Raw genomic sequence first — 27,289 nt, forward strand, 5'->3', positions numbered from 1 at the left:
AAAGAACAATAAAACGGACACCTTCATTCATCTCTGAGTTTACTCACTCCAAAATGCACTGATAAGTCATTTGCTCCCAGTACGTGTAATAGCCACGCATCTTCTCCGAACGCCCCGTAAAGGTGCCCAATACAAGACTCTCGAGCTTCACCAACACCGGTCCAATGGAGTTGTACAAACGTTTCATGTGCGAGCATTTCTCGTTGCGCGATTGTTCCAGTTTCTCAAAGTAACCCTGAAAATGATACATATCCTTGCCACATTCTTTCTCTTGTTGTGTTAGCTCGGCTTCCTCTTCCTTCAATTGTATCATTTTCACTGCCGGTATTTTGGCGGCACTTTCCGGGTCGACAACATCACTGGATGTTTGTTGTGCCTCCGCTGAAGATTCATTGGATTCGTGCGTGAATTGTACGTCGGGTGCTTTCGGCACACGATCCAAGCCGGTACGATCGTGTATATCGAAGAGGTTGAACTGTTTGATGCGATCGATGCGACCTTTTATGTCCAAACGTATGAAATTAATTTGCGAAACAATCGAGATGAGTTTGCGTATGAGTGTGTTGACCGAATCACAAAATTTAAGGATGTTAAATGACTGCCAAGTATAGCGACCGATGCCGGTTTGTATGACGATCTCTGTTTCGTAGAGGTGATCGCGCAAGAAATTTACCTGTTTAGGGAGATATTGGTTATGTTTATATGAAATCATGGTTAGCGGTTAGGTTAACCTATTTCAATATTTTTAACGCAAGAGCCGTAATGATAAGCATCAAAATTTTATTTAACTCGTGTTCCATAAGTTGAGTATAAAATTTGTATAAACTTAGTCTGGACCCAAGTTTAGAGAGAGGAAATGCGATAGAACTCGAGATGTATTGAAGGGTTAACCCTGATAAGCTTAAGATAAAGAACCAGTATTTGAAGCTTAACTTCAAATTTACCAAATTGTGCCTATTGTTAATATCAGCTCAACTCGATAACTTCGATTAACTATTATCTACAACCAGGCTTGATTAATAATACTATGTGGCTTCGTACTTACCTCAGACAGCACCAAACTATCGATGAGTGCATTGTATCTATCGGTGATGCTGGCCACGGCCTCATAGTCATTGAATAGCATTTCTTTCTTCATAATGGCGGTGCGTAGGGCATTCGGTAGCAAATAACCGAAATGTTCGAATTGTTGACCTTCGAACATGACTTCGAAAATTTCTAGAGTGGGAAAAACAAATGTATTGAGCTTTTTATATTTCTTAGATAATTTTTTAATTTTAGGGTTTATATCCCTTTTTTTGTGATAAAAATATGTATGTTTAATAGTCAGCGATTCATTTTGGGATTTGGGACTCCCTTAATATCATGGCCAATCTGGTAGACAACCTACGGAAAAATGTGTCCGGTGGTGAGCAAGATTTTCCTGCTCAAAATTGTAGGTAGTATTTGATAGACTAGTCAAAATTTAGATTTTTGGCAAAAATAGGTTTCCTAAAGTGAGAAAAAACTTACTGAGTGGCTTAAAAAACCTGAATCAGGTAGCGATCGAAAGACTAGTCAAAATTCAGATTTCCAAAGAGTCGAAAATATCACCAACAGCGCTTCGAGAAAACGGGCTTAAAGTATTAGGGCCGATTACAATAAGTTATTGAAATATGCTCTAAATAGAGCTCATATATCGAAAATTAATTGCCATAAAATTATAAAATTTTTGAAAAATGTTCTCATACATTCAACATACGAGTAATAACAAAAAAATCGACTTTTTGAAATTCACAAGTTGATATAACACCTTAAGGATACTTGTTCTACTCTATTTTATTTACGACCTAATCATCTAAAAACAAAAAATTTAATTTTCAATATAAAATTGCATTCCTTTTGCCACATCCATAAAAAATATACCATAACACTTAATTAAAATCAAATTACAAAGAAGAACTTACCACGTGTTAGATTCACACGAAATTGCAAATCGAACTCAATTAGAATGCGATCGCCAACCAACTCGCGCCAAGTTGGCAAACCGTCCTGCATTTCGGCGCGAACCAGCACTAATTGAAGAAGAAGAAGAAAATTCAAAGGAAGTGATATTATCGAGCCAAGATAAGAATAGGCTAAAATGTATGTGTGTATGTATGTATATATGTGTGTAGCTATATTTGAATAGACTTTCCACTTAGTCGAAAACGAAAAGTAATCTACGCTAATATGCGCTAACGAAATTACCCCATGCGCAACATTTGAAGCGACTAATAAAAGCAGTGAAGCATTTATGCTCCGAGACACTCTGAGTTTCCATATTTATCTGTTTTATACAACTTTGAACTCGGCGCCAGTGTCAAATTTACTTTTCAAATATTGTTGAAGTAATGGTTCTGCACGCAGCTATTTGTGGATATTCAATATGCTTGACTGACTGGCTGGCTGTTATTAGCTGAGAAGTGAGCTTGTGGCGTTGGAGCAAATGTAGGTGGCGTGGCGGAAGAAGCCGAAAGCCGAGAAACACACAATTTGCGATTAGCATCATTTCTTTTATAGTCAGCAATTGCCTGAAAGCTTTTTTTGTCTTGTTTTTTAAGTTTTCCTTTATAAAAATCAAATAATCCCACAATTCAAATTTTAAAAGCCTCACTAACAACAACAACAGCAGCAGCGCGTTATAACCAAATTGAATTCACGTTGAAGGACATGGCTTTTGTGAAGTATTAAATGACTGGCTTTCTTTTTGCGCCACCAACACTTCTTAATATATGTAAATGCATAACTGCAGCTTTTGAGCAGCTCAATGAGTGGCTCATTCAAACACTGCTTTCAGTGCGTAGGGTAATTGAAGCACAATTTTCACTACGTCGCTTTATCGACGCTTAGACTTGGCGCAATCGCGATAAGTGCCAAAAATGATTGCCTACATTAAGGCGCTGAGAAGAGGAAATAAAATAAATTCCGTTTTTTTTTGGCTTGAGTGAGAGATACACATTCGCAGATAACTCACTATGTTTAATAGTCAGTTTATTGAAAATTCTGCTGACAGTCCATCAACTTGGCGGTTTTTGTTGCTTTTGTGCTGAAGTGATTTATGGTGCACTTCAGGTGCTTCAAAAAGTTACGGTTAAGCGGAGAACTCGATTGAAGATTTTAGTAGAAGCGTGAGCAATATAATAATAATAGAATTATTTTAACTGTTCTGAGCAGAGTTATATTAAAAATAATCATTAAATTGTTATTTATGGTTTTTGGAATTGTTTTTGGGTGCTTGCTAGGGTTTGTTGTTAACTGTTGTACCTATATTAGTTAATTTGAATTATCCGCGATTCGATTGGTGGTATCGTAGCTTTATTCTCAATATATGAAAATTGTGGTTATTGGTTTCAGATAAGATGACGATTTGTAAAAGTGATTCGTCGAAGCCAAGAATTATATACAATATGTGTATATAAATATATATCTTTTTTGAGAAAAAATTTTACTAAAAGGTGAATCATAGATGCGCAACCCATATGCAAGACCTACCACCACAAATAACAATCCAATCTAATATATTATATATACATACATATATACATCAAGTTAGTGAATTCTTTGTAAATCCATAAGTGCAAATACTTACATTCGCATATTTTCAAACACAATTTGTCTCGTTCATTAAGATTTTTTTTAGGTTTAACCGCTCTAATAAAGGCTCTAGCCTTCTGTATGTGTATATCCTCCTTATGCGGCCGGCACACCAACCATTGTACCAGCGTTGCGAATATGGTGAATTTGGTGATTTTGCGTACGAAGCCAGGATCAGCGTCTGCAGATTGCTTTAATTGACCTGTATCGGCTTCTTCAGTTTTCTGCAAAGTTTTATTTAACAGTTAGTAGTTAATATTTATATGGCGTTAAATATAATTGTCCCTCAATTTGTGGTACTATACTATGTTCTCTATAAGGACTTGCGCGGTATAATCATATTTACTTGTATATAAATTTACATTTGTATAAGTATATGTGCGACTGTCTTTTACTTACCCTTTGTGTTGACCGAAGCGTTTCTTGAGATTCTGAAATATATTCCACTGAAAAAAAAGAAAAAAAGGGGTGTTTGATTTTGGGAAAAAGCTAAAAAAAAAATAAATTAATAATGACACAAGAGTGATTTATAACGGTGTTTTCAATAGGGAAGCTACAAAAGGAGATCGCTCTTTTGACATTTCTCTTCAGTAAAGTTTGGCGCTAGCGCATCAATTGTGTGATGTGAAAAATCATCTTCAGCGATGAGGCTCATATCTGGCTGATTGACTTCGCCGATAGGCAAAATATGCGTTATTGGTCAGCAGTTAATCCATACGTACTCCATGAGTCACCATCCCGAATAATCAAGATCGTGATGGTCAAGACCGTAACTTCACTGTAAATGGGAATCGCTACCGCTCAATAATAAATCAAAATTTTTGGCCCGTATTGGATGATATGGACTTGGACAATATGTTATTCCAACAGGACGGCGCTACAAGGCAACAGCGAATGTCACAATCGATTTATTGAAAACCAAGTTTGGTGAACGTGTTATCTCACGAAATGGCCCAGTCAATTGGTCGCCTCGGTCGTGCGATTTGTCGCCGTTAGACTATTTCCTGTGGAGCTACATCAAGTCTATGGCCTATGCCAATAAACCAACGATGATTAATGAACTTCGTACGAATATGAAACCTGAAATTTATAGCAGTATCGGTCTATTTAGGCTTGAAGACCATCGAAAATTAGGTTTAGCTTCTGGACTTTAACAAGCATGCCCGTGGCAAAAGAAATCGCTTTTATTGAAAACCCGTTAAAAACCATAGTTATGCTAAAACGAAAGTTTTCTTGTTCATCGTACTTGATTTCCTAGTTTAATCTTTTCATTCAATTTTTTTGGATTATTATTTTCAGATTATTTTTCTCAAAACACAAACCTCCTTCGAGGATATCAAGTAATCTAAAGTGAAATACTAAACTGAATTTACTTACAAAGCTTGGGATTGCAAATCCGAATGCACAAAATGTTCTGACGAAAGACCGCATTCACCATATAAGTGCCTTTGGCAGTGTATCTGTCAAACATTTCCTTCTCGAATAAATACATTTTGTTGACCAATTCAAAGTACTGCTTGAAAGCGCTGCGCTTGACATAACTGTTCTTCAAATTGGGCTCATCTGCCATCTGGAAAACGAACATGAGGAAGAGGTAGAAGAAATTAATAAAAAAAACAACAAAATTCGGCTTAACATATGCAGACAGACTGAGAAGAGAGGCTTACAAATACATAGCGGTGTGATAAATAAACAGCAGTAACACAAAAAACAACAACAGCAACAATAACAGCAGTGTCAATTTAATTTCTTTGCTCTTGGCAACGAAAACGGATATTAAAAAGTGCACACGCCTGGCAATGCCACGGCACAGCAGCCAAAAATAAAACGGCAGTTGGTAAGCATGCACCAAAAATAACAACAAAAACAAAACGAAAAAGTAAATAAAATAATAATGCGATTTCAAAAAACATAAAACATCAAAGGAGCGCCGAAGCAATTTGCAAAGTACGAAACTACAGCAAATACAAATTGTCGGCAATAAATAACCGAAGCATTAAAGTGTATAAAATAAATGCAACAAATCGTGGCAATGTTGGCGCTGATGTGCGCAGAAGAAGCACAAAACAACAACAACAACAAGAAAATAATAAATAAAAAAAGAAATGTGGAACAAAACAAGATTAAATGCAGCTAAGGAAAACAATAAAGGCTGTGGATGGGGCCAGCAATGGCAGGAATTTTAAGTGGAATCAACAGCAGCAACACTATCGGATACCGCTGCCACTACAACAACACGCTAGTGTTACTACACTACAACTACTACGCGTACAATGGCGGTAAACAAGAAATGGTTGTTCTACATAACAACCAGTGAGCAACAGCAAAAAACTGGAGTAAGCAAACTGAAATTGAAATTTCAATTACACAAAAAACACCAAGAACAATAAGGCGAGCAAAAAACAAAAACAATTAAAAGCTAAAAAACATCGATAAAAAAATCAAATACAACAATAAACTGTGTGAGCGGCAGCATACAGGCACATCCACGAACACACTAACACTTTACACTCTCCAAACATACACACGCTATTAACACTCATCACACACACACACACTCTACTCATGCACCAACACGTACAAACTAGTATAAACACCAAAAGCGTCTGCCAAAACAAAAAAGTGCATGCAACATTAAAAAAGTAAAGCTGCAACAGCAACAACAGCAACACAAAAAACAATAACAACAAATTGCACAACAACTATTGTTCGCACTGCATGTAAATGCCCACGAGCAATAATTGAACGTTTACCCTTTTGAATGCCAGCACGGAGACTTTTAGTTTATTGGTCAACAGACGCGCCCACTGAATGCAGCCGATGCGGAATGGTTGGTGCTTACCGATTGGTGGATTTTTGCGATTTTTCTGCAAGTGAAAAATTCAACATTTTAAATAATAAAAATATGAGCAAGTTGAAAATCTATAAATTTGTCATATATTCGTATTTCTGTTGAAGTGTGTGTTATAGTTAAGCAAATTTGGAGTTAAAGTATATTTTTGAGCAATTTCTTAATGTTCATTCTGAAACTATCGGTAGGGAACCCATCGTCCTTTAAAACACTTAGGTTCCGTTAGGTTAGCCTAGTAGGCCAATGAGCCACGCATAAACCAGTTTTTGGTCTTTGTGATACCAGATGGAGTTCAATTACTAGGTCCATGAGAAGTAGTCATCTTGTAGAGAGCCTACGCTTGACGCGAATTTCAACAGACTTTGTGGCCTCATCATCGATACTTCTTCCAATGTATCATACCGTGGAACCCCAGATACACATAAGATACTCCATTGTTTCCCTCGTGCCCTGCTCTAAACATTTTCTGCAGTCTTCTCGAGCTGTCAGCCCCATTCTGCAGACGTGTGTCGCCACCAGACAGTGACAAGTTAGTATTTCGATCATGTTCCTTAATTTTCTTCTCTGGAGTGTCTATAAGGATTTTGTGTACTTCCGATATAATTTCGAAACTTTTGGTTTTCAATGAAATCATTGAAAATATTATTTTATCAAAAACACGTGAATTGCAGTGCAAATGGCACAAGACATCCAGAAAAGTTCGTAAAGTTATCCAAGACTTGTCTCTTGCGAGCCGTCCATCCACCTCTCTTAATGACGACATCATCAAAAAGTGGAAAGAACAATCGTCGTGTTGGCATCAGAGTGGCAGAAGAAGATCTCAACATCTCTTAAGTATGAACTAGACCCATTTCGGTTAATATTTCGGATATGCTAGACTGGTATCAAGTGACCTGAATCCTTTGCAAAAACGACGTCGAGCAGCGGTTGCAAAATAGATGCTTGCAGCGGACCCTACATTCCGCTCCCACGATAGTCGCGTCTAAATTAAAATGAACCCGGACTTGTATTTGCCAATGACTGTCAACCCCGCACCATTCCTCGAAATTGCTTCCGAAATGTTTTATGCCGCTACTACCATAACCCTACATTCATCAAAGACGTGATTACTGACGACGAGTCGTGTAGTTAAGCGTATGACGTCGAAACTGTCCAAGAATCTAGTGAAGGCACTCGAAAAATGAATCGAAACCGAAAAAATGCAAAATTCGCTGAAGGCACTGAGGGCACTGAGGGCCCTGCCGACCTATAAACATAGGACAAGTGTAGAGAAGTTTGTATTAAACATTAATAAAGCTTTCTGTTAAAATACGTGAACATGTAACATGATTTTTGTCAGTCTAGGTCAAAGTTGAAAGGTTCGAAAATAACTGAAGAGTATAAACACATATAATATAATGTTTAAACATATTTCTAGTATTCAAACTTCAAAATTCGCAAAATAGTGTAGACAACTGCTCAAGTCTTGGTTCGTTATTTTGACATGTCTATATTCTGAACTTTGAAAAGATGTTTGAGTTTTTGTTATTGTTTAAAATGTTTTCCATTTTTTCAGCTAGCGTTGTTTAATCCATCGCTTATAAAAGGAAGGGGTTTAAATAGTACAACATCACAAAAAATGTTTCCTGTTCCTGAAATAAAAGGCAATATATAAATACCGTATATGTGAATTCCACAGAGTTGATTTCGGTTTGGAAAAACCGTAAAATATTCTCATGTTTCGTCGAAATAAATTCAGCGAGCTCTTCGCGTGTATCTATTTCCTTGATTGTCTTTATTAACTCCAGACCCATATCTGACGAACGCAACGTATTTATGCTACGTTCAATAACGGCTTTTGCATCGGCCTCAACACTTGCCAGACGGTGATTGAATGTAGCCAGTGTATGCTCCCAATTCTCAGAGTTACCTGGCCGGAAGATGTCGTAATCAACACTGGAAAGCATATCATCCAAAAGACGATAGACTTTTTTCATCAAATCATCCACAATAGATGGATCGGTTATAAGCGCTTTGAGACGATGGCCGAAAAGATTTTCATATTGTATAAAAACACGGCCGATATAAGCGATATCTTGACTTATGTGGCATATATGATCGACTTCGGAGAACAGCGTCTGACGATCGAACTCCCAACGTGAGCCGACACCGGAGCTTTCGATGTACGAACGACTGGCGAGGTAAGCGCTCTTCCAGCAGCGCAGCAAATTGGCGCAATTCGTGGCGGTCTCATAAGTGTATTTAGCTGAGCGACTGAAATGAGAGAAGCGTATGAGTAAGCAGTTGATAAGATGTAGTGTGGGAGCAATTGAAAAATTATACTTTTACGCTGAGATTTTGTGATCTTCAATGCTTGTAAAATAATATTGTCGCAAAAGTGAAGAAGCTATTGAAATGTCGCTCCCAGCAACCGGAAATAAGCATGGTGAAGCGAAATAGGAAAAGCAGAAGGCCAAATACATTGCCATTTACGTTATATGCATGCAGCTTCCTACATATTTGTATAAGAAACGCAAGCGAAAAGGAATTTGCATGCGACAGCGGCAACGCCGAAATTGCATTTCGCCAAGTGTTTGGGTAAATTTGTTCAACAGGAAGCGCGCGCTGCAACCGTCGACAGCCAGCAAGTGGCAGGTAGCAGTCAGTGTGCTAAGGAGGAAGCAGTCAACACAACACTTGCAATATCCGCCTTGTGGACTCATCCCTACTCCACGAAGCACTCGCACTCGTCGTGCAAGTACCGCAACATACAAGTCAAGTATTTTCGAAAGTAAATCGACAGGAAAATCGCCTCTGACAGTTGTCATGTGCAGTGCCAGCTACACTCTGCCACGGCTAAGAGCACAAGCATTTTGCTCTATACGACATTGCGACGCTTTGGCAGTCTTCTCAGCTGCTTGAAGTTAAATTTAATTTTTACGCTGTCGCAGCGACGCAGCGACTTACCTGAATATGTGTTCAAAGCAGATGATGCGCTTGACTTTCTGTATGAAGACGTTGGAGATTTGGCAGAGTAAAACCTGCATCTTGTCGTCGCGGCAGTAGTAGCTGGACATGGTCCAGATGTGGCGTAGACCCACCATTACATTGGGTATGAGTAGCGTTGTCATCTTGAAGCTTTCGTAGTCCCGAATTTTCTGTGAAATTAAATGAAAAGGAGTGAGTAATAAATACAAATTGAAGAGGATGATTTAAAGTGAATAATATTTGTTATCGACTCATCTTGGGAGAAGAAAAGATATTGTTACCTCTAAGTAATCGGTGATGGTCGAAATGTAATCCGAATTTTCCTTGGAAAGGTGGTAATGTTCTTGTAGGACATGCATGAAGTCATCCCAGCGTTTGATCATGGGCGAGTTGGCCTTTCGTAGAATATCTGCATTTTCAACAATATTTTTTTATACAACTTAAGGTTAGAAGAGACACCAGTTGAATCAACGTACCCAAAACTGTTAACACGAACTCCGACTTCAATTGTTCCAATGTGGTATACAGCTCGATTTCACCATGATGCCAGATGCGATAAGCGGCCATTGGCGTGAACTCGTCCAGTTGCTGAAATCACATTGTTATTAAATATTCTCAGTGCTAACACCGTCACCCACCATATCTTTCAGCGCTTTGATTCTGCCCTCCAGGAAATATATCCAACCATGCACGATATCTTCGAGAATTTCCAGTGAGTATGTTGGTATCAAATCTAATTTCTTTACATCTACAGGTATCTTCACTTTCGACTCCTCAAATTCGACATCCTCTTGTCCCGGCGCGGCATAGCTGGTGGGCAGATCAAATGCGCGCATACTGTGCTTCGTTGTCCACTCCACTTCGCCTTCGAACTCGCTCAGCTCTTTGAGTAGATTTTGCTGGTATGGCGGTAGCTTCTCCACCGTACTTTCCTCTTCGAGGCGCTGGCGTTCGATCGCCTCGTTCGTCTCACGCAGTAATTGTTCCCAGCGTTCGGCAATCGTCAATTTGGGTTTTTCGGGTTCCTCTGGTAATTAAAAGTGTATAATTGAAATGAGTTAAGTCCCGCAGGATAGCCGCGCGCGTGAGTTGAGGGCGGTTGCCAGATTGGTGAGCAGATAGCGATGGACTACTGACAGCCGTAACCACTACCACCACCAAGACATCAAACGCATATTAAACAACCCAAATCAGGGTGTGTTGACAGCGGTGATGACAGCTTGACTTGTTGACACTGTGACCTTAGGGACTAAGCGCGGCCAAAATGTTACGCGCTGACGTCCCTTGGTGCTGCTGCCGCGCGCAAATGCCAGTTAACGGTACTTCTTGGTATTACTGCTTTAATTAGTTACCGCAACTCGGCAGCCACCACCCACCGTTAGTTTTTTGTTTTTATTTCACACCTACCTATTTGCTCGGAGGACGATGATGAGCCCACCTCGCCTGGCTTTGCTGTTACATCCTCCTTCTCCTCTTCATCTTCATCTTCATCATCGGCCGCATCGCCTTGGCCGTCTTCAGTCTTTCTGCGCGCTTTCCCTTTTGTTAAGGACTCCTTTTTTAGCTTCTCCATTTTTCTGTGCGGCGGGTTTTTGTGATTTTCATTTTTATTGTTGTTTTGTTAGATTTTCGCGTTGAGATTTCGTGAAACAATTCAATAATAATAATTATTGTTGAAACAGCCAAACGGCCAAAAAGGTTTAAAGTCACCACAGAAAAGCGGATTTGCTACATTGGCTTACAAAGCGAATAAATAAGCAAAGTAAATAAGAGAAATTAACCAGTAAGAGTAAAACAAAAAAATACGCAGAGCGCGCAGAAAGGGATGAAAAGCAAAAAGGCTAGTAAAGAATTTGTTTAATGAAACAAAACGAAATGAAAATTAAGTTGAAGTAATGAAAAGCTGCAGATAAGCAAAAGGCAACCAAACGCTACAACAATCAACCGTTTGAGCGGTTGAACCGGTTGCAATGTTGGAAACGGAAGTGGGAGGAAAAATGCAATCAACATTTTTGTCCAATGTATGAGAAAAAGCAAAGAGGACTGTGGTGTATTCTGGTGGGCGTCGCTGAAGGGATTGCTGAGTGCATTTGTTTATTTGGTCCGTGGGTTTCAAGCTCAGAATGTAACTTTATTTGAATCTTTGATATAATTTTTCTGTGCTGTATAAATTCAAAAAGTATTTGAGTATAAATCCAAAAAAAACTGTGAAATATGTTCTAAGTTATAAATACAAGCCTCGGACTTCTTTATGATCTATATTTTGTGACCTGAAAAAAAAATTAAAACCTCAAGAAAGTGTAGCTATTAAATCCTACAAAAAAAACTAGTAACAAAATCTATTATGAATATAAATACTACGACATCCCCATTCCACATCTCTTATCTAGCTATATATATCACCACTAATATTATTATTAAATATAATAGCTAGCCATCCGTTGTCCGACATTGGAAATTCAAATCACGAATGACTGAAACATCTAGAAAGAAACATTGGAGACTCTATAAATTATATACATATGTATATTTAATTAACCATGTCTGTCTGCATATATGCGAACTTAGTTTTTGAGATGTGAATATGAAATTTTGCGAACATCTTTACTCCCCAATAAGCTACTCATTGCTCGAAATCGCTAATATCAGACCACAAAAAAGTCTACGGAAATCTGGTACTTGTATGTAAACCACTTTGTTGGCATGAATTTGCGTCGATTAGTTGCTATAAAAAATGCACCCCTTCTTCTTTAAGCAGACAACAAATTTATTACAGAATAGCCTCTGGTAGCTTATGGTACATTTCTGTCCCATCTTATCTCAAGTCCTACACAATTATCAGTTCTTGTCCAGAAAATAAAGTTTGCTCTTAAGATTCCCTTAGTCCAGATTCTTATTTATGGTGGGCTATTTTACAATTCAGATCCAACCCGGGTCCTGAGTTACCGTAACCCCATCACTATGCATTACGGGGTTTCCTTTATAAAATAGTATGATTTTCGAAGTACTGGGGCTTTAAGGGGTTACATGGGTTTGGCGGTTTCAAAAATCATGTCTCTATAATAATGATTAATGTCTCTATAATATTTACCTAAATTTTAATGCCGAACCGAGTAATAGTGTCGGAGATACAGCCTTGAGATTTTTTCTCGAAACTATTGTTATTTGAAGTCGGTTGGCAAGATTTCTCCAGAACTACTCAATTGGTCTTCTTGAAATTTTACACAGGCTTACGAGATACAGTTCTTGAAAACTTGAACGAAGGGTTTTTTTTCGATTACAACTATTTGAAAAAAAATGTTGCAAAATTTTCATTGTAATTTTAATATTTTTTTCTTAAATGTCTGCGAAGAATCCAATTTTCAGTTTTTCTCCTTTGTTCAAGTTGTAAGTTAAGGTTTAAACCAATATCCGGTAACGGCGTCGCAATGATCGAGCTTAAAACCTTTGTTTTTTATTTCAAAAATTTAGAATTTCTTTGTTAATAGCGTATGTTTGTAACAATAAAATATTTTAATAAAATATTTAATTTTCTTATAAGAAGAAATTGTTGAAAAAAGGCTGTTTTTTACCCGAGGAAACCCATGTAACCCCTAAAGAATTAATTTTCGTAATTTTTGAAATCCTTTCATGTCACAAACCTCTCACAATCTAAGGTATTACTGAAGAAAGGTATGTATAAAACAACCAAGAATACCTAAAAAGTCGTGAAGAACTCGCTTTATGTTAAAGCCTTGACCTCTCAGCTCACACACTGCATTATTCCGCCTAAGGTCTCGGTCATAATTTAAGGACGTAACCATTGTCATTGCTTCTTATGTATTTAAACACTTAAAGTCAACAAATTATTAATCTGTTTCAACAAAACCATCAAAACAGCAAAAATAAACACCGTTACAAATGTAACCGTAAATGTAGTGGCTAAAGGTGTGGGGTGGCGGAAAAAATACGATTAAAAATACAGAACAAAGGGAAATCCTTATCGGATGCTCTGTAATTTATGTGCGAAAAGGGTAAATGTAAAATACCAATGGATTTCAGAAAGGAAATAAACAAACGGGAAAACTGGCGGGCGAACGCCGTCTGAGCGGGCACAGCATGTAACTACCGATTGAGGGAGCGTAAGGATCTGCTGCGCAGAAGTACACAATGCACGACTGTGATAAAAAACAAATGACTCAAAACACACACATAAATAAACCAACAAGAAAACAATGTTCGAAATGAAAAGAATGTAGCCAATAAAGAAGACAAGCAGTGAGCTGTAAGCGGGCGCGTGGCAATCAACGCGACGAACACAAAAGCTTGCGACTGCCGCCACTGTGCGCGGCTAATACATACTTTTTCTGTTTAAGTGCGCGCAAACGGAATTCCGAGGGCTTTGACAACTCCAGCAAGCCCGGTCCTGTCTCTTTGACTTCACCCGAGCCGGCACCGGGACCCGCGCATATATTCTCATCGGCATTCGTTTGCTTGTCGTCGAATTTCGGTTCGCGAAATTGAAATTGAATAGCTTTGCGGCCAACCTGCAAGCAATAACAACAACAAAATGAAAAAGGAGTGTTAAGTAGTAACAAAAGCGGACGCACATAAGCGCTCAGTGCGTTGTGCAAAAGAGTGTGGTGAAAGGCAAATATTTGTGTGTGTATAGGCGTAGAAAGGTTGCACGGGTCGGATGCGAGGCGACCGCAGCTTACAATATTTTAATTTCTAATTGATTTGCTTCGATAATTTGGCGACGAGTTGACTTCTCGCCGCCGACTATGTCGGGCATTTGGAGCAGAATTTTAATGTGTTTTCCAACGAAGCGCGAAAGGCCAATAATGGCGGCGCAAAAGCTCACGCAGCGTGTCAGCACTAAGACGCTTTCAATGCTGACGGCAGACGGCAGGCGAAGAAGGCACAGACTAGCGAGGCTTAACAAGGGGTCGTTGCCCAACAAAAAGTCTAATAACCGCACGAGATTGGCGCAATGACGGCACAACTTTCTATTTGCCTACGCAAAGCCACTATGCCACATTAACGGGCAACTCGAAGAGGGAAAAAAACTCATACTCAACCAAAAGACCGAGCTGTCGAGCGACCTCTGGCGCGGTCTTGCGGAAAATCGCGCCGGAATAGAGTAGAATTTGATAGATGGCTGTGTTACTATGGAATTAATTACAATTCGCCACTTCATTACGTTTCGAAATAATCGAGCTGTGCGGTGGTAAGCACAGCTTTGATTAATTGAAAATTGAATATGCTGCGCAGCAAATGCCAGCGACTGAGTGAATACAAAATGGCGAATGGTAAATGGTAAGCTGCGTTAAGCAGCGCACGGTAAGCGTTGTGCGGTGTGCGGCAAACCCTGATTGGCAGCTCTGCACCTTTGAGGGAAGCGGGGGGTTAGTGCCGGAAATTAAAATTGCATAGATTAATTTTAGTAGCTCGTCTACACTTTTTTCCATTATTCTTCATTCTATTCACCCTAGCGTTTCGTTACCTTATTTTCTTCTGCACACAGACGCTCTTACCCGCAAAGTCCTGACTCTATATCAGCGTTTTATTGCCCTGATTGCTTTGCGCTTTGTTCTCAATTCGAGCATTTTCGATTATCTTTCGACAATTTGCAACAATTCATCATTGCATTGTGGGTCCGATATACAGGTGTATACCGTTACATATGTGTATTTTGTGTGTCAATCAATTATAACCGAACTTACCAAATTCAAATCACTCTGCAACGATTGAATCACAACACCATTTATGGTGCCAACAATAAAGTACTTCGGCATCTCAGCAAAGCATTCAGCGCGATTGTAGAAACTACCTGTGAATGAGAGAAAATTTGTTGAAGGTCAACACAAGCATGAGAGCTGATAAAATATAAATGCTATGAGCATTAGAATTCGTGATGAACGAAAAGCAATAAGTGTGCGATGTAGAATTTGGGTAATAAGCTCATTAATATTAAATGGCAATGGCACAGGTGCTACATAAACCATGTTTAATCAGTTATAATATAAATTATTTCTACATATGATGTGTGTTCAAAAAATAACGGAAATTTTCGTTTTTTGAAAAAAATATTAATTCATCCGTCTACATTAAACAAATACAGACTGTTCCAATTCGATATTATGCACCCATGTCAGCAAGTCAAATCACTTCTCAAAGATTTTTGGGGTATCCTACAGAATTAAGGCTCTTTCAGCGATTTTCATCTATCTTGTTAAAAGATGACCCCTAAAGATTCTCTTTATTTTTGAAAATAGGAAAGAGTCAAACGGAGCCATGTGAATATGAAGGGTGGGGCTTCGTAACAGTACTGTTTTTGGTCCTGAGTTTACGAACAAATTCTTTTATCCATTACTTTTATTTTTATAAAAACGCGTCTAACCTTAGCGGCTGCTACAGAAAAAGTAAGCAGTGAATACAGCTTAAAGTTCTATCGTACTCCAGAGGCATGTGTGTATGTATATTGACAATTGAACTAAGCTGCCTTCGATTCACCATTTCTTTGCTCGCTACTGCTCTACTAGTACAACGACTCGAAATTATGAAAATTTACGTCCAATTTATGGTCGTCATAATCGTCCTGTCAGATCAACAATTGAGGGTTTAGTGGAAAAATTTGAATTCAAAAGCACAGTACAAAATGTTCCCGCGCCAATGAGATAAAGAAGTGGCCGTAGTGTCAAGAATATTGCTGCCACTGGCGCATCAATTGAGGAAGACCCAACTCAGTCACTCACACGTCGTTCTCAAGCATTGGGCCTCTCTGTCACGTCTTTGTGGCGAATTGACGCAAGAACTGAAGCCGCTTGACCACCAAAATCGTCGGATATTCGTGAATTGGACATCTTCAGCGATGAGGCTCATATCTGGCTGAATGGCTTCGTCAATAAGCAAAATATGCATTATTGGTCTGGCGGCAATCAACACGTACTCTAAGAAACACGAATATGAACACGTCCTCTCGAAAAAATTACGGTTTGGTGCGGTTTATGGGCCGGTGACTTCATTGGGCCGTACTTCTTCCGTGATGTTCAAGACCGACACGTTAATGTGAATGGGAATCGCTACCGCTCAATGATAACCGAATATTTTTGGCCTGAGTTGGGTAATATGGTCTTAGACAAAATGTGGTTCCAACAGGCCGGCGCTTCAAGCCACACTGCGAATGTCACAACAGATTTATTGAAAACCAAGCTTGGTGAACGTGCTATCTCACGAAATGGCCCAGTCAATTGGCCGCCTCGATCGTGCGATTTGACACCGTTAGACTATTAAAACTATGGTCTATGCCGACAAGCCAGCGAATGTGAAATTGAAGCAGTATCGGCCGACTTATGCTTGCAAACCGTCGAAAACTGAGTTCAACGTCTAGACTTCTGCAAGTGCGTCCGTGGTGGCCATGCAAAATAAATCTAGTACCACACATTATGGCATCGAATGTATTTTCACAGGAATAAATCATTTCATTGATATTGCTAACCGTATTTGTTTTATTTAAAAAACCAGTGAATGCTGAATAGTAACGCTTGGCGAGTCGGAGGCAACTATAGAGTTAAATAAAATCATAAGGGTAGCATGAGGAAATTATTTCTCCGAATTCAGCCTGTACAAGTGATAATTTGACGAAAAGTTGAGCTGTCACATGAAACTTTGTGAACATGTTTTTTTAGAACTCCAAGGTGGCTAAGGAATCGTGATTTGGATGGATGGCTTTTCATCTGACACAACTGTACCATATCGGCTGAAGGATCAAATTTGAGTAAAAATACGATTTCGCGAATTTTAACTGAAGATTTGATTAAAAGGAAAGGTCGGTACTCGTTTCTTTCCAGATGAGTAGACCAAAAAAGTGAACAAGTTTTTGATTAAAACATATTTTTTTATGTCTCAGCCTCAGCCTCATTTCTCATTCAAGCATTCGTAATCGAGATGCGAAGAACATTTCTATAAATTATATAAAAAATTTATGAATGTTTACAACCAGACATTGTATTGAGTTCAGTGGAGTCTATTGGTGTATTCCATTATCTGTATCCAAAACAGGATATATTAAGTTCACCACGAAGTTTGTAAAACCAAAAAGGAAACGGCGAAGATAAGATAAAATATATATAGTATATACGAGAAGTCGAAGTCTGTCTTTGTCTCTTCGTCAGACCGTATATATGTATATGAACTAGTCCCTCAAATTTTGAGATATTGATCTGAAAATTTGTACACGTCCTCATCGGCCGAAGATGCTGCTGATGTCTTAAAGCTACCGATATAAGACCCCTTTGGTTGATAGCTGCCTTGTAATCCAATTTCCTGCAATTTCCTGGTTTGTGTTTGATATATCTTCACGAAATTTGACACAAATTATTGCCCAAGGCTACACTAAAATATCCCAATATATTGTTCAGACTGTGACATAAAGCTGTTATAATATACAAAGCGACCGTTTAAAGACATGTTCTTGTAAGTAATCTTTTGTACTTGTGCGGTGTTATGCTTCGGTGCAAGCGAAGTTAATGTTATGTCTTGTTCACATAGTCTTTGATAATATTTTTATCGGTTGAAGCATATTGCTAGGTTTATTTAATATTGCTTTACTTACGTATGCCGTATGGATCTTTGCGTAGAATATAAACGTATCTAATATTCGGATCAAGATTGCTGGCATCAACATCTCCAAAGTGGCAATGAACTCGTGGCGTTTTTACGTATTCCTGGACAATTTTCTGTAGGAAAAAGTAATATTAATTAAAATAGAAATAATAGTGGAGTAAGATGTATGGGTTTAAAAAAATTTAGATATATTTGAGCCGGCTCTTCTTCTTCATGCAATTCCTTTGCTCAAATCACCCTAAAAGAAAAATTTTCGTACTTATCTTGTATGATAATATTTTGACGAGTATTGAACTCAATAAACGAAAACGTATTTGTATTTAATTTAATGGGTTTCTTGATACTTCTATTAACCGATTATTGAAAATAAACATGACCCTCAAATTAACACACACAATTCTCACATTAACCTTCAATTTCTCCGACTAAGCAACGGTCAATGAAGTTCTTCCACCCACTAAGCATATTTAGAGTTTTGAAACCAGCATCATTCGTTGTCGAGCTTAGTGTTGCAAATGATTTGTGCATATTTGCATAACTTCATAAGAAAGTCCAACAAAAGTTGATGAAATTCGCCAAAAACTTTGCACAAAAGTGCCAAAAGAAACAGTGAACTTGCAATGGGTTGCCAAAGTTAAACACAGAGGTATCGAATTTGCATGCAAAAGAAGCCGAAATCAACTCAGGAGCTTATTAACAGTTTGAAGGAAATGCACAAATAGCAACCTGGTGGCACCACAAACTCATACATACAAGCATTACATAACGCGCACAGACTCACCTTCACTTCCACATACTTTACAATTGGCTTCTGCGTTGTTCTTCTGCGTGTGGTGCGCCGCTTCTTCTTGCCACCTTTTTTGCTGGCGGTTTCTGTATTTTTTTGTAATTTTGAGCACATCAAATCCGTTCGTGTGATGGACGAGGCGTTCAGATGGGTATGAAAAAATTAGAAAAGCGTAAAGTTATTAATTTATGCACTCACACACCACATAAAAGACAATTGAGCCGACCGAAGCCAAAGGAGTTGCAGGAAAAGTAAAAAAAGTTGAATGCGGAAAAAGAAAATGTTTGCTGATGTATGTGGGCGTGTGTGTGTGCGGCAGCCGCAAGTAGCTTTGGGCGGCTCAAGCGTGCACAATGTGTACTTTGGTCATTGCTATTGTAGTTTCGAATTAAGTGAACCCTCTGCAAATGGCTTTGTTGCAAGTTTTGTGTGGTAAGTGCATGCTGAGTTGCAGCAATTGGCTGGCACTGTGAAGCCACTTTAAATGAAAATGAACAGGAATATGAAAATCAAAAAGGCTTCCGAAATGGAAAAAGTTGAAATGGAAAAATTGCCAAATCACAAACTAAATAAAAGAAGTAGGGAAGGCTAAGTACGTGCGCGGTCGGGATATGACTTCATGTTAATGTCGCGACTGCTACATATAAATTACGCGCCCAAACTGACGAAAGAAACATTTTTTCTAGTTTGAGCAGTTTCGAAAACAAAAAAAATCAAGGAAAGCCAAATCAAGGTAATGTGATAGAAGAAGTGTTATATCATTTCGGGTTTTATAGACCAGTCCGGGTCAAATTTGATCAAAAGTTGATAGTCGCATTTCTTTATTTTTCTTATATTTGATAGATGAATTTATGGTGAAAATAGCGTGATCATTAAAAAATTAATCCGGGTCAAATTTGATAATTAGTTAATTTTCGCTTTTACTTATTTTTCTTATATATTTTTCTTCTTCTTATTTCTGATTTCTAGATAGAGGTAGAGATTAGATATATGGCTAAACTTTTGTTTTCTGTTGGAGGTTCATCTTGATGTTATCCAATAAACATTGAGTTTACAAGGTTTTAGGCCCTTTGGAATGATTGAAGTTTCGAAAAAATTTATATTGATCGAAATTTAAATAGTTACGCTGTGGAGGATTTTAATTTCTTTAAGATTCTAAAGGTCTTTAATTCTACTTATTTCATTTTTGTTTTTGGCTTTTCAGTAGGTAATTTTTAACCCATCGTTACCCAAAGAAACTACAGAACAAAGTGACCCATTCATTTACCTAAATCATACCAGAATCTCTTTTCCACATTAGTTACTATTCAGTAAATCAAAGAGTAAAATCCTTCAGCCCACACAACACCCGGGTATAAAAATATAAGTGAAGCGAGAGACTTAAACTTGATGGAAGCAGATTGAATGCAATATGAAAACATTGTCGTGACAGCGCAGCGACCAGGTAAGCGGAAGAAGAAGCATTCAATATTAACAGAAATTAAACTCAACTCAATCATGCTGCATAATCGGCAACGCTTGCCAGACTTCGGTGAGAAGATGAGAGCGGATGTGTGATTACCATTTAGATAGACTACTAGACTTGAATTTACGCAGAACAGGGTGGCTCATGCAGAGAGTGTGCAGGTATACACGTGTTTGAGTTTCGCAAATTCGTGAAGATTCTGACAATTGTGACGTTCACGCGTACTGACGCTGTAAGGCGAAATAATCATCACTTTAGCAAGCAAAGTTCTCGAACATAAGCACACAAACACACATACACAGAGAAACACGCACAAACTGCAGGCATTCAAAAAGTTGCATCCTTCTACGGCGGTGGCGGTGGCGGCGGTATGCCACAACTTTGGCAAGCAATGTTAGTAATTTACAACGTTGCAAGTTTGAATGTGCTGCATAAACTACTTTTGACTGCTGAGCTACGGCATTCGCCTTCGACTTCACATGCACGCGCGCCGCCAGCCGTCAAGGCCAAGCCGCAAATCGAAAGGCTGCGCCATTTTTGGCAGCACTCCCGGTGGATTGTGCGAGGTGTTGCGCTAAGAAATATGCAGCGCTTTTACATTTGAGCCGCATGCTGATGCTGCAACGTTGTAACCCTCCGCCAAGGCGCACTTAGCAGCAATTAGTTGTGGCAAGAATGCGCTGCCACATAGCGGTAACATCAAGATTAACTAACAGCAATGTCCATTTCATTTTCGCCAACCACAAATTGGATGCAACCGCGCTCTGCTGCGTCGCGGCATTGCGCCGGGCAGCAAGGACAAACTCTGCAATAATTCAGCGAATCAAAGTCATAAGAAAGGCAAAAGTGCATAAATGAGGGAGAGAAAAAGCGTGTGCGATAAGATTTGAAAATGCAAAACTCACAGAGAAACAAAAGTGCGAAAATGGTGAAAATTACAAAGTAAAAAGAAGAAGAGTTATGCAAAGATGAATAGTTAAGAATCAGCGCTGGAAAGTTTTCTCATAATTACCATCGTCATCTTCATCATCGCTGGCTGTTTGTCATGGTGGGGAGAAGGGAAAAATTATATGTTTGTTATGGAAATCTAAGCTTGTTTCTATGATTGTAATTGAGTATTATTATTGTATTTGGTCGTATATGCTTGAAGAAAAAGTTACGCATAGGCTTTGCAATTTTTTCTTTGCTCTCAACTGTACAAAATTAAACATTGAAGGCATTATATCCACTTGGAAGTCGAGAAGTCTTTTGATTAGGCATTTCATTTTATAAGTAAAAAAGATACTTAAGTTCACTTTAATATTATACGATTTATTTGAAAAAATTTGGATGCTCTTGAACCCATAGTCGATTTCCAGAATGACCTCCGAAAAATTGCTTAGCAGTGAGGACGACTTTTCTCCTTAAAATTATATTAATAAAAAATTATTTTTTTTATATACGTATGAGAAAAAATAATGTTCGAGGAACAGGACAATTTAGAGTTTTGACAAAATAGCGGCTTCCAAAAAACTAGTGGTTTTTTTGTGAAAAAATATACACTTCAGAATGGTTAAAAAAATAGAAATTATTATCGAAAATTTTACTTCTTCGTTCATACTTAACAAATATTTGTGTATCTAAGAAAGCTCTGTCAAAATTTCAAGTCCATCGGTTCAGTCGTTTCGGGGAAAATTTGTTCACCAACTGTGAAAACAGCGCTTCAAAAGATTTGGGAGCCGATTGCACTAAGTTAGCATATTCTAACAATTGCGCTCATGTCTCCGAAATCTTTTGCCGAATAAAATTTTCGCAAATTATTTTCAAATATATGCATATTCTGATTTTAGAAATTTCCAAGTGGATATACCGCCTTTTAGCTTCTCAACGTTTAATTTAAGACCTGGAGCCTTATACAATTAGGAGCGTCAAACTTATAAAAAACATGTAATTACAATTCTTGAAAAAGCTTTCGCTGGAATTTTTGTAAATACTATATGTATTTTTGTATAAACATTTTAATATTTAATAAAATAATAATTTTTGGATAGAAGCGTTATGTTCCTACCTGTTCTAACTGAGCTCACAGCACTTAGGATGCCTTCATCGGGACTTTCGCCTTCGTATTCTGTCGTATGACCACCTTCTGTTGTTGTGGTTGGCGCCATGCTTGTGCCACCATCGGTATCGGTGATGCCGCCAGTCTCGCCGGGTGACTCTTCATCCGTGGCAGGTTGCGCTGCTGGAGCTGCTGGCTTAGCAGCAGTTGGTTTGCCTTTGCCGCCTTTTGAGAAATGTTGCGTAATGAAAGATATGTATGTAAATGTGAATACATTCTTATTGAACTTAAATGTATATATTTTATTATTTCTTTTGTATTTGTATTGATTGGTAATATTATTTAATCGTATGCTTTAACTTACCTTTGGGTGGCGGTTTGCCTTTCTTTTTGCCTCCCTTTTCTGGTTTTGAAACTCTTGGTGGTGGTGGCTCAATTACTAGGGACACAAAAATGTAGATATGTATGTATACGAGTGGTTAATATACTTTAAAGAAGCTTTAACTGCTACAAGTAATTCTTACTTTGCAAGAAGAAATAGTAATGTACTATAACCTACCCTCTCTTCAGAAAAATGTTTGTGTATTTTTGTTACTTCGCAAGCTCTGGTTTATTTTACATTATCGTGTTTTGCATTAAACACTATTTATAAACCAGAAGTTTTTTATTCTAAAAAAACTTTCCAAATCACTTTAAAGATCACTCTTTGACATATGATACAAACTCCTTACTTCTATACTGTCGTAGATAACGCTACGCGGTTATAGCCAATACAAATTACTTACTGAAATAGCTTAGACGATTACATTATCTTGATAGTAAAGAGAAAAATATGTCCAATTTGACTCAAAGTTCTTAAAACAACCTAATAAGAATATTTGAAAATTGTTCTTAAACACCTTATCCTTAAACTCCAGCTTTTTGGGGTAAAATGAGTTTAATAAAGCCTGATTAGATTAGGTTAAGTTAGGTCGTAGTGCTTATCCATGCACCAAATGTTGGATCCCACTTGGACAGTTGTAAACGCTGTGATTCGTAAAAACTCAATATATGGTTCAACAGACCATATAGAATAGATCGGCGTGCAATTCGATTTTAACATAACTGTCAGGTTCACCGCAAATATGTGTATTTAGATATTTCAACTTCCCAGTCTTGAATAATCAAGGTGTTCTTTTCAAGCGCCATTGGAGATCTGGTTTAAATAAAAATAACAACTTTGCTTTTTTCGAAAAATTTCAGAGTGTATCTTTGAAACACGTATAACGCTGTATGCCCTATAATGGTCTTCATGCACTTTTACCCAGGTCTTTGAGATACAATTCTTGAAGACTTGGGAGATTAAGTTTTTTTTTCGATTACAGCAATTTGAAAAAAAGTGTCACGAAATTTTCACAAAAATTTTAATTTTTTTGTTAAAATGTCTGCCACAAAACCAATTCTCCGCTTTTTTTTCTTCGTCCAAGTTTCAGTTTAACTAAAACACATATTTTTACACTTCAGATTATGACGTAAGTAGTTATCCTGCCAACCTAATGCATACTTTTACCGAGGTGTCATCGGATATGGCGTCGCAATGGCCGAGTTTAAAATACTTTTTTGTAAAAATTTTAGGATTTATTTGTTAATAGTTTATGTTTGTAACAATAAAAATTCTTTTAAAATATTTCATTTTTAATATGAGAAAAAAATTGTTGAAAAAGGATTGTTTCTTATTCGAGGAAACCCATATGACCACTTTTATATATCGATCTAAAACTTTGCGCACAATCTTTTCTCCCGGAAAAGCTGCTCATTTGTCGGAAGCGCCGATAACAGATTACTATAGTATAAAGCTGCTATACAAACTGAAATATCAGAATCTAGTGCTTACATTGAAAACTCTTTCGTTTGACGAGTTTTCTTCACGAAATTTTGCGAAAATTATTACCTAAGGTAATATCAAGAAAATACAATATCCGAAGAAAATGTTCAGATTGGACAACAATAGCATATATATATATATATATATATAGAATAATCGGAATCAAGTTTTTGTAAAGAACTTTTTCTATCTTTGAGGATAATACATACATATATCGATCCAACCGAAGTTTACGATTTTGCTCGTTTTATAATAGAGAAGAATTGAAATAATGAGAGCAGCGCAGTGGTGTATCGAATACACCTAATAACGCAATTAAGCGATGAAAATTTAAAATGTTAAATTTACTGCATGATTAAACACTCTCAAATTTACCAAAATTCCCAAATATAATTAGAAAATAATTTAATTGTTGTTGAATGCTTGGATCCTAATTTACAAGCTAACCCAACAATTAGTGGGGTACTTGGTAAATGCGAATATAAATACAAATATGTATACAAGTATGTATATTATTATACCAGCAAGTGCCTCTTTGATGAACAGTTATAGTCAACCACAATACCACAACAAAGCGTGTACAACCAGCTTAGCACCGCCGGTCGACAAGAACAGCCGGTGGCTGAAACTGTTTCGCTAGCGGAATTGCGTCTTCCAAGAAACACACACACATTCATACATACATGTATACAAATAACTTCAATAACAGCGATGTGTTGCTAAGCTGTTGTAATGCGTCCCTTAACTGCCACAAACTTGCTACCTATCGCCCCTCCAGCAAAGCGCTGTCGAAAACCCACCACCAGCAACAACCCGCTTTCTTGGAGCGAAGATTTTACTGCAGTTGCATGTTTATGCGCCGTTGTTGCAGCGCATTGTTGCACGCGCAAATAACACTTGTAAATAATTGGAGTTGCTATTTTCGCAAAGCTGCCTGTGTGAGACTCTAGTAAGTTTGCCCTGCTGTGGCATGTTGCAAATGTGCTACGCGCGCCACACTGGCGCAACTGGGCCAAGACAACTGTCAGCGGTGGCACCTGCAGTGTTGGTATTAATGCGGCGCGCCTGCTTGCCATTACCAGCTGCTGGCAGCTATCCAATTGTTGTTGCGCGCTGTTGTTGTCAGCTGCAGTCTATCGTCATCTTTGACGTGCAAGCTTCGAGTCTGCTGTCTTCAAACTACTTAGCTGTCTATCATACTTAGCTGTGTTCCTGCCGGTGCCCTCTACTTCCTTACGGTGCACATGTGTCTTACCTGCTTTACTGCTCTATTTGAGTTATACAACACGGCCTGGCAAATATTGCCTTGCAACTGCATGGACATGTCGTCTTATGTTGCACATACAACTGTATACGGAATGGGGGGGAAAGTGTGTGCAAATGCAAATTGCGTGTTTGGTCAGTGTTGAGCTTCATCAGCGTAAATCCCTCAACAGGCGTTCACATTGAACACCTTCAGGTGTAGCCCTAACGGGAAATGTCTATTTCAGCGAGTGCTAAATGTAGCGATACACGACCACTGCTGCTGACCAGCATACTTGCAACACGATGCGTGCATATGTGTGCAGTAGATGTGTGTTTGTGCGAACGAAGGAAGCCGTACATGCTGGAGTTGCGGCTCAACTCTTCAGTTGTGGTCCAAGCGCACTATCTGTTTGTGCAACACTTGAGTTTGTTGCAGGCAAGAAATTCAATGGGCAACTAAGACGATGGTGAACAAATCTTCCAACCACCATAATAACTTAAGACCCAGAGTGGCGTCGTAACTAAAAACAAATTTTGCATTCGTGGCTCGTGTGGCACATATGGGCTCTACGCTTACAATAGACTGCATTTAAATACGATTGCTCGGACACATACAGTCATTCAAAGTTACAGTTAATCCTCCCCATATGATTTCATTATCAAACCCGCACACCACACTCACCCTCTTCCAGCACCGTAATCTCCTTCTCGACCATCTTGTCATAGTAGGTGCGCCACACCGTCAGCAACAGCAATTTTATGTCGGAGTTTCTCAGGCATTTATCGTTCAGAAAGTGTGTGAACTCTTCGACGTGATTATCCATCAATGCATTCACACTTTCGGGATCGTAGACGCCTACCATATTGCTGATGATGTAACGCAGCCACAGCAGCCGGTTATCTAATTCCACAGCCATGTGTGACTCCATAGTGGCTAGATTATTGTTGCAATATTGCGGGTGTTGCTAATACCGTTGGCTGTTGTTATTGTTGTTGTGGTCTGCTTTCGCACAAATCGAATTGGAATCCTCAGATCAGCTCTGATTGCAGATGACAAATGTGTTGCAAGTTGTCGCAGCTGAAAATGGAAAGCAGGATAAAATCAATCCAATGCAATCACTTGTATTCGTTGTTATTTTCGGTGTAAGTAACAATCGGTGCGATTCGTAGAACATGTAAATCAAAATGTAAATCAAACTGAAAATCTATCGATTGTCACATGCCACATTGGCAGGTAACGCAAATCGAACTGAAACAGAGAGAGAGTGGGGTTGAATAAAAAACAGTTTTCGCTTCATATTTCGTTAAGTTGTTGATACGTTGTTATATACGTGTCTATTTTAAATTTATTATCAGAACTAAAAGGAACCTCAATAAAGCGAAAAGGGTGGTGAAGAAAAAGGGTGAAGGGAACATTTGTTAAGAGTACCAAGGTACCAAGGTTCATATTATCGGCGAGAATCCTCTTAGGATGTAGCGTGAGCGATGAACGTCGCTGCCATCAACGTCTCGGCTTGGTAATGGGACTAGTTTCCAGAGATTTGTTTTCATAAAGCAAAGTGAAATATCGACTAACCTACAGGTAAATGTCGGTAAGACGGATATGGTATACTTTACAAAGAGGAACTAGTTCCCGTCGTGAAAACCCTTGAGGATTAATGGAGCAGAGTTTACTTCTAGGGATCGTACCAAGAACCTGAGAGTAATTTGGGAAGAGAGGGTGAAAAGAGTCCAGTGGTGCTCTCTCTGCAGTCGAGGCATTACTAACGATGACACATGTAGTAGTAGACATGAGAGAGACGCTGGATCCTACCCTGCTCATGTCCGCGCTTACCTAAAATTTGGCTAAG

General features: G+C 38.4%; 1 protein-coding gene across 1 annotated transcript in view; it reads right to left on the bottom strand.

Moving 5' to 3' along the window:
• Positions 1–9,591, bottom strand: part of LOC120775625 (dynein heavy chain 10, axonemal) — a 102,660-nt gene extending 93,069 nt beyond the window's left edge. Inside the window, exons 1-9 of the mRNA XM_040105918.1 lie at positions 9,413–9,591; positions 8,125–8,719; positions 6,369–6,482; positions 4,993–5,185; positions 4,015–4,061; positions 3,611–3,839; positions 1,947–2,054; positions 1,046–1,218; positions 48–673 (exon numbers count right to left, since the gene is read on the bottom strand). Of these exons, the coding sequence (XP_039961852.1) occupies positions 48–673; positions 1,046–1,218; positions 1,947–2,054; positions 3,611–3,839; positions 4,015–4,061; positions 4,993–5,185; positions 6,369–6,482; positions 8,125–8,719; positions 9,413–9,576 (2,249 nt within the window). The 5' untranslated portion in view covers positions 9,577–9,591. The remainder of the gene's footprint in view (positions 1–47; positions 674–1,045; positions 1,219–1,946; positions 2,055–3,610; positions 3,840–4,014; positions 4,062–4,992; positions 5,186–6,368; positions 6,483–8,124; positions 8,720–9,412) is intronic.
• Between the last annotated feature and the right edge of the window lie 17,698 nt (positions 9,592–27,289).

The sequence above is a fragment of the Bactrocera tryoni genome, chromosome 1, assembly GCF_016617805.1.
Source record: "Bactrocera tryoni isolate S06 chromosome 1, CSIRO_BtryS06_freeze2, whole genome shotgun sequence".
In the NCBI taxonomy this organism is placed as follows: Eukaryota; Metazoa; Arthropoda; class Insecta; order Diptera; family Tephritidae; genus Bactrocera; species Bactrocera tryoni.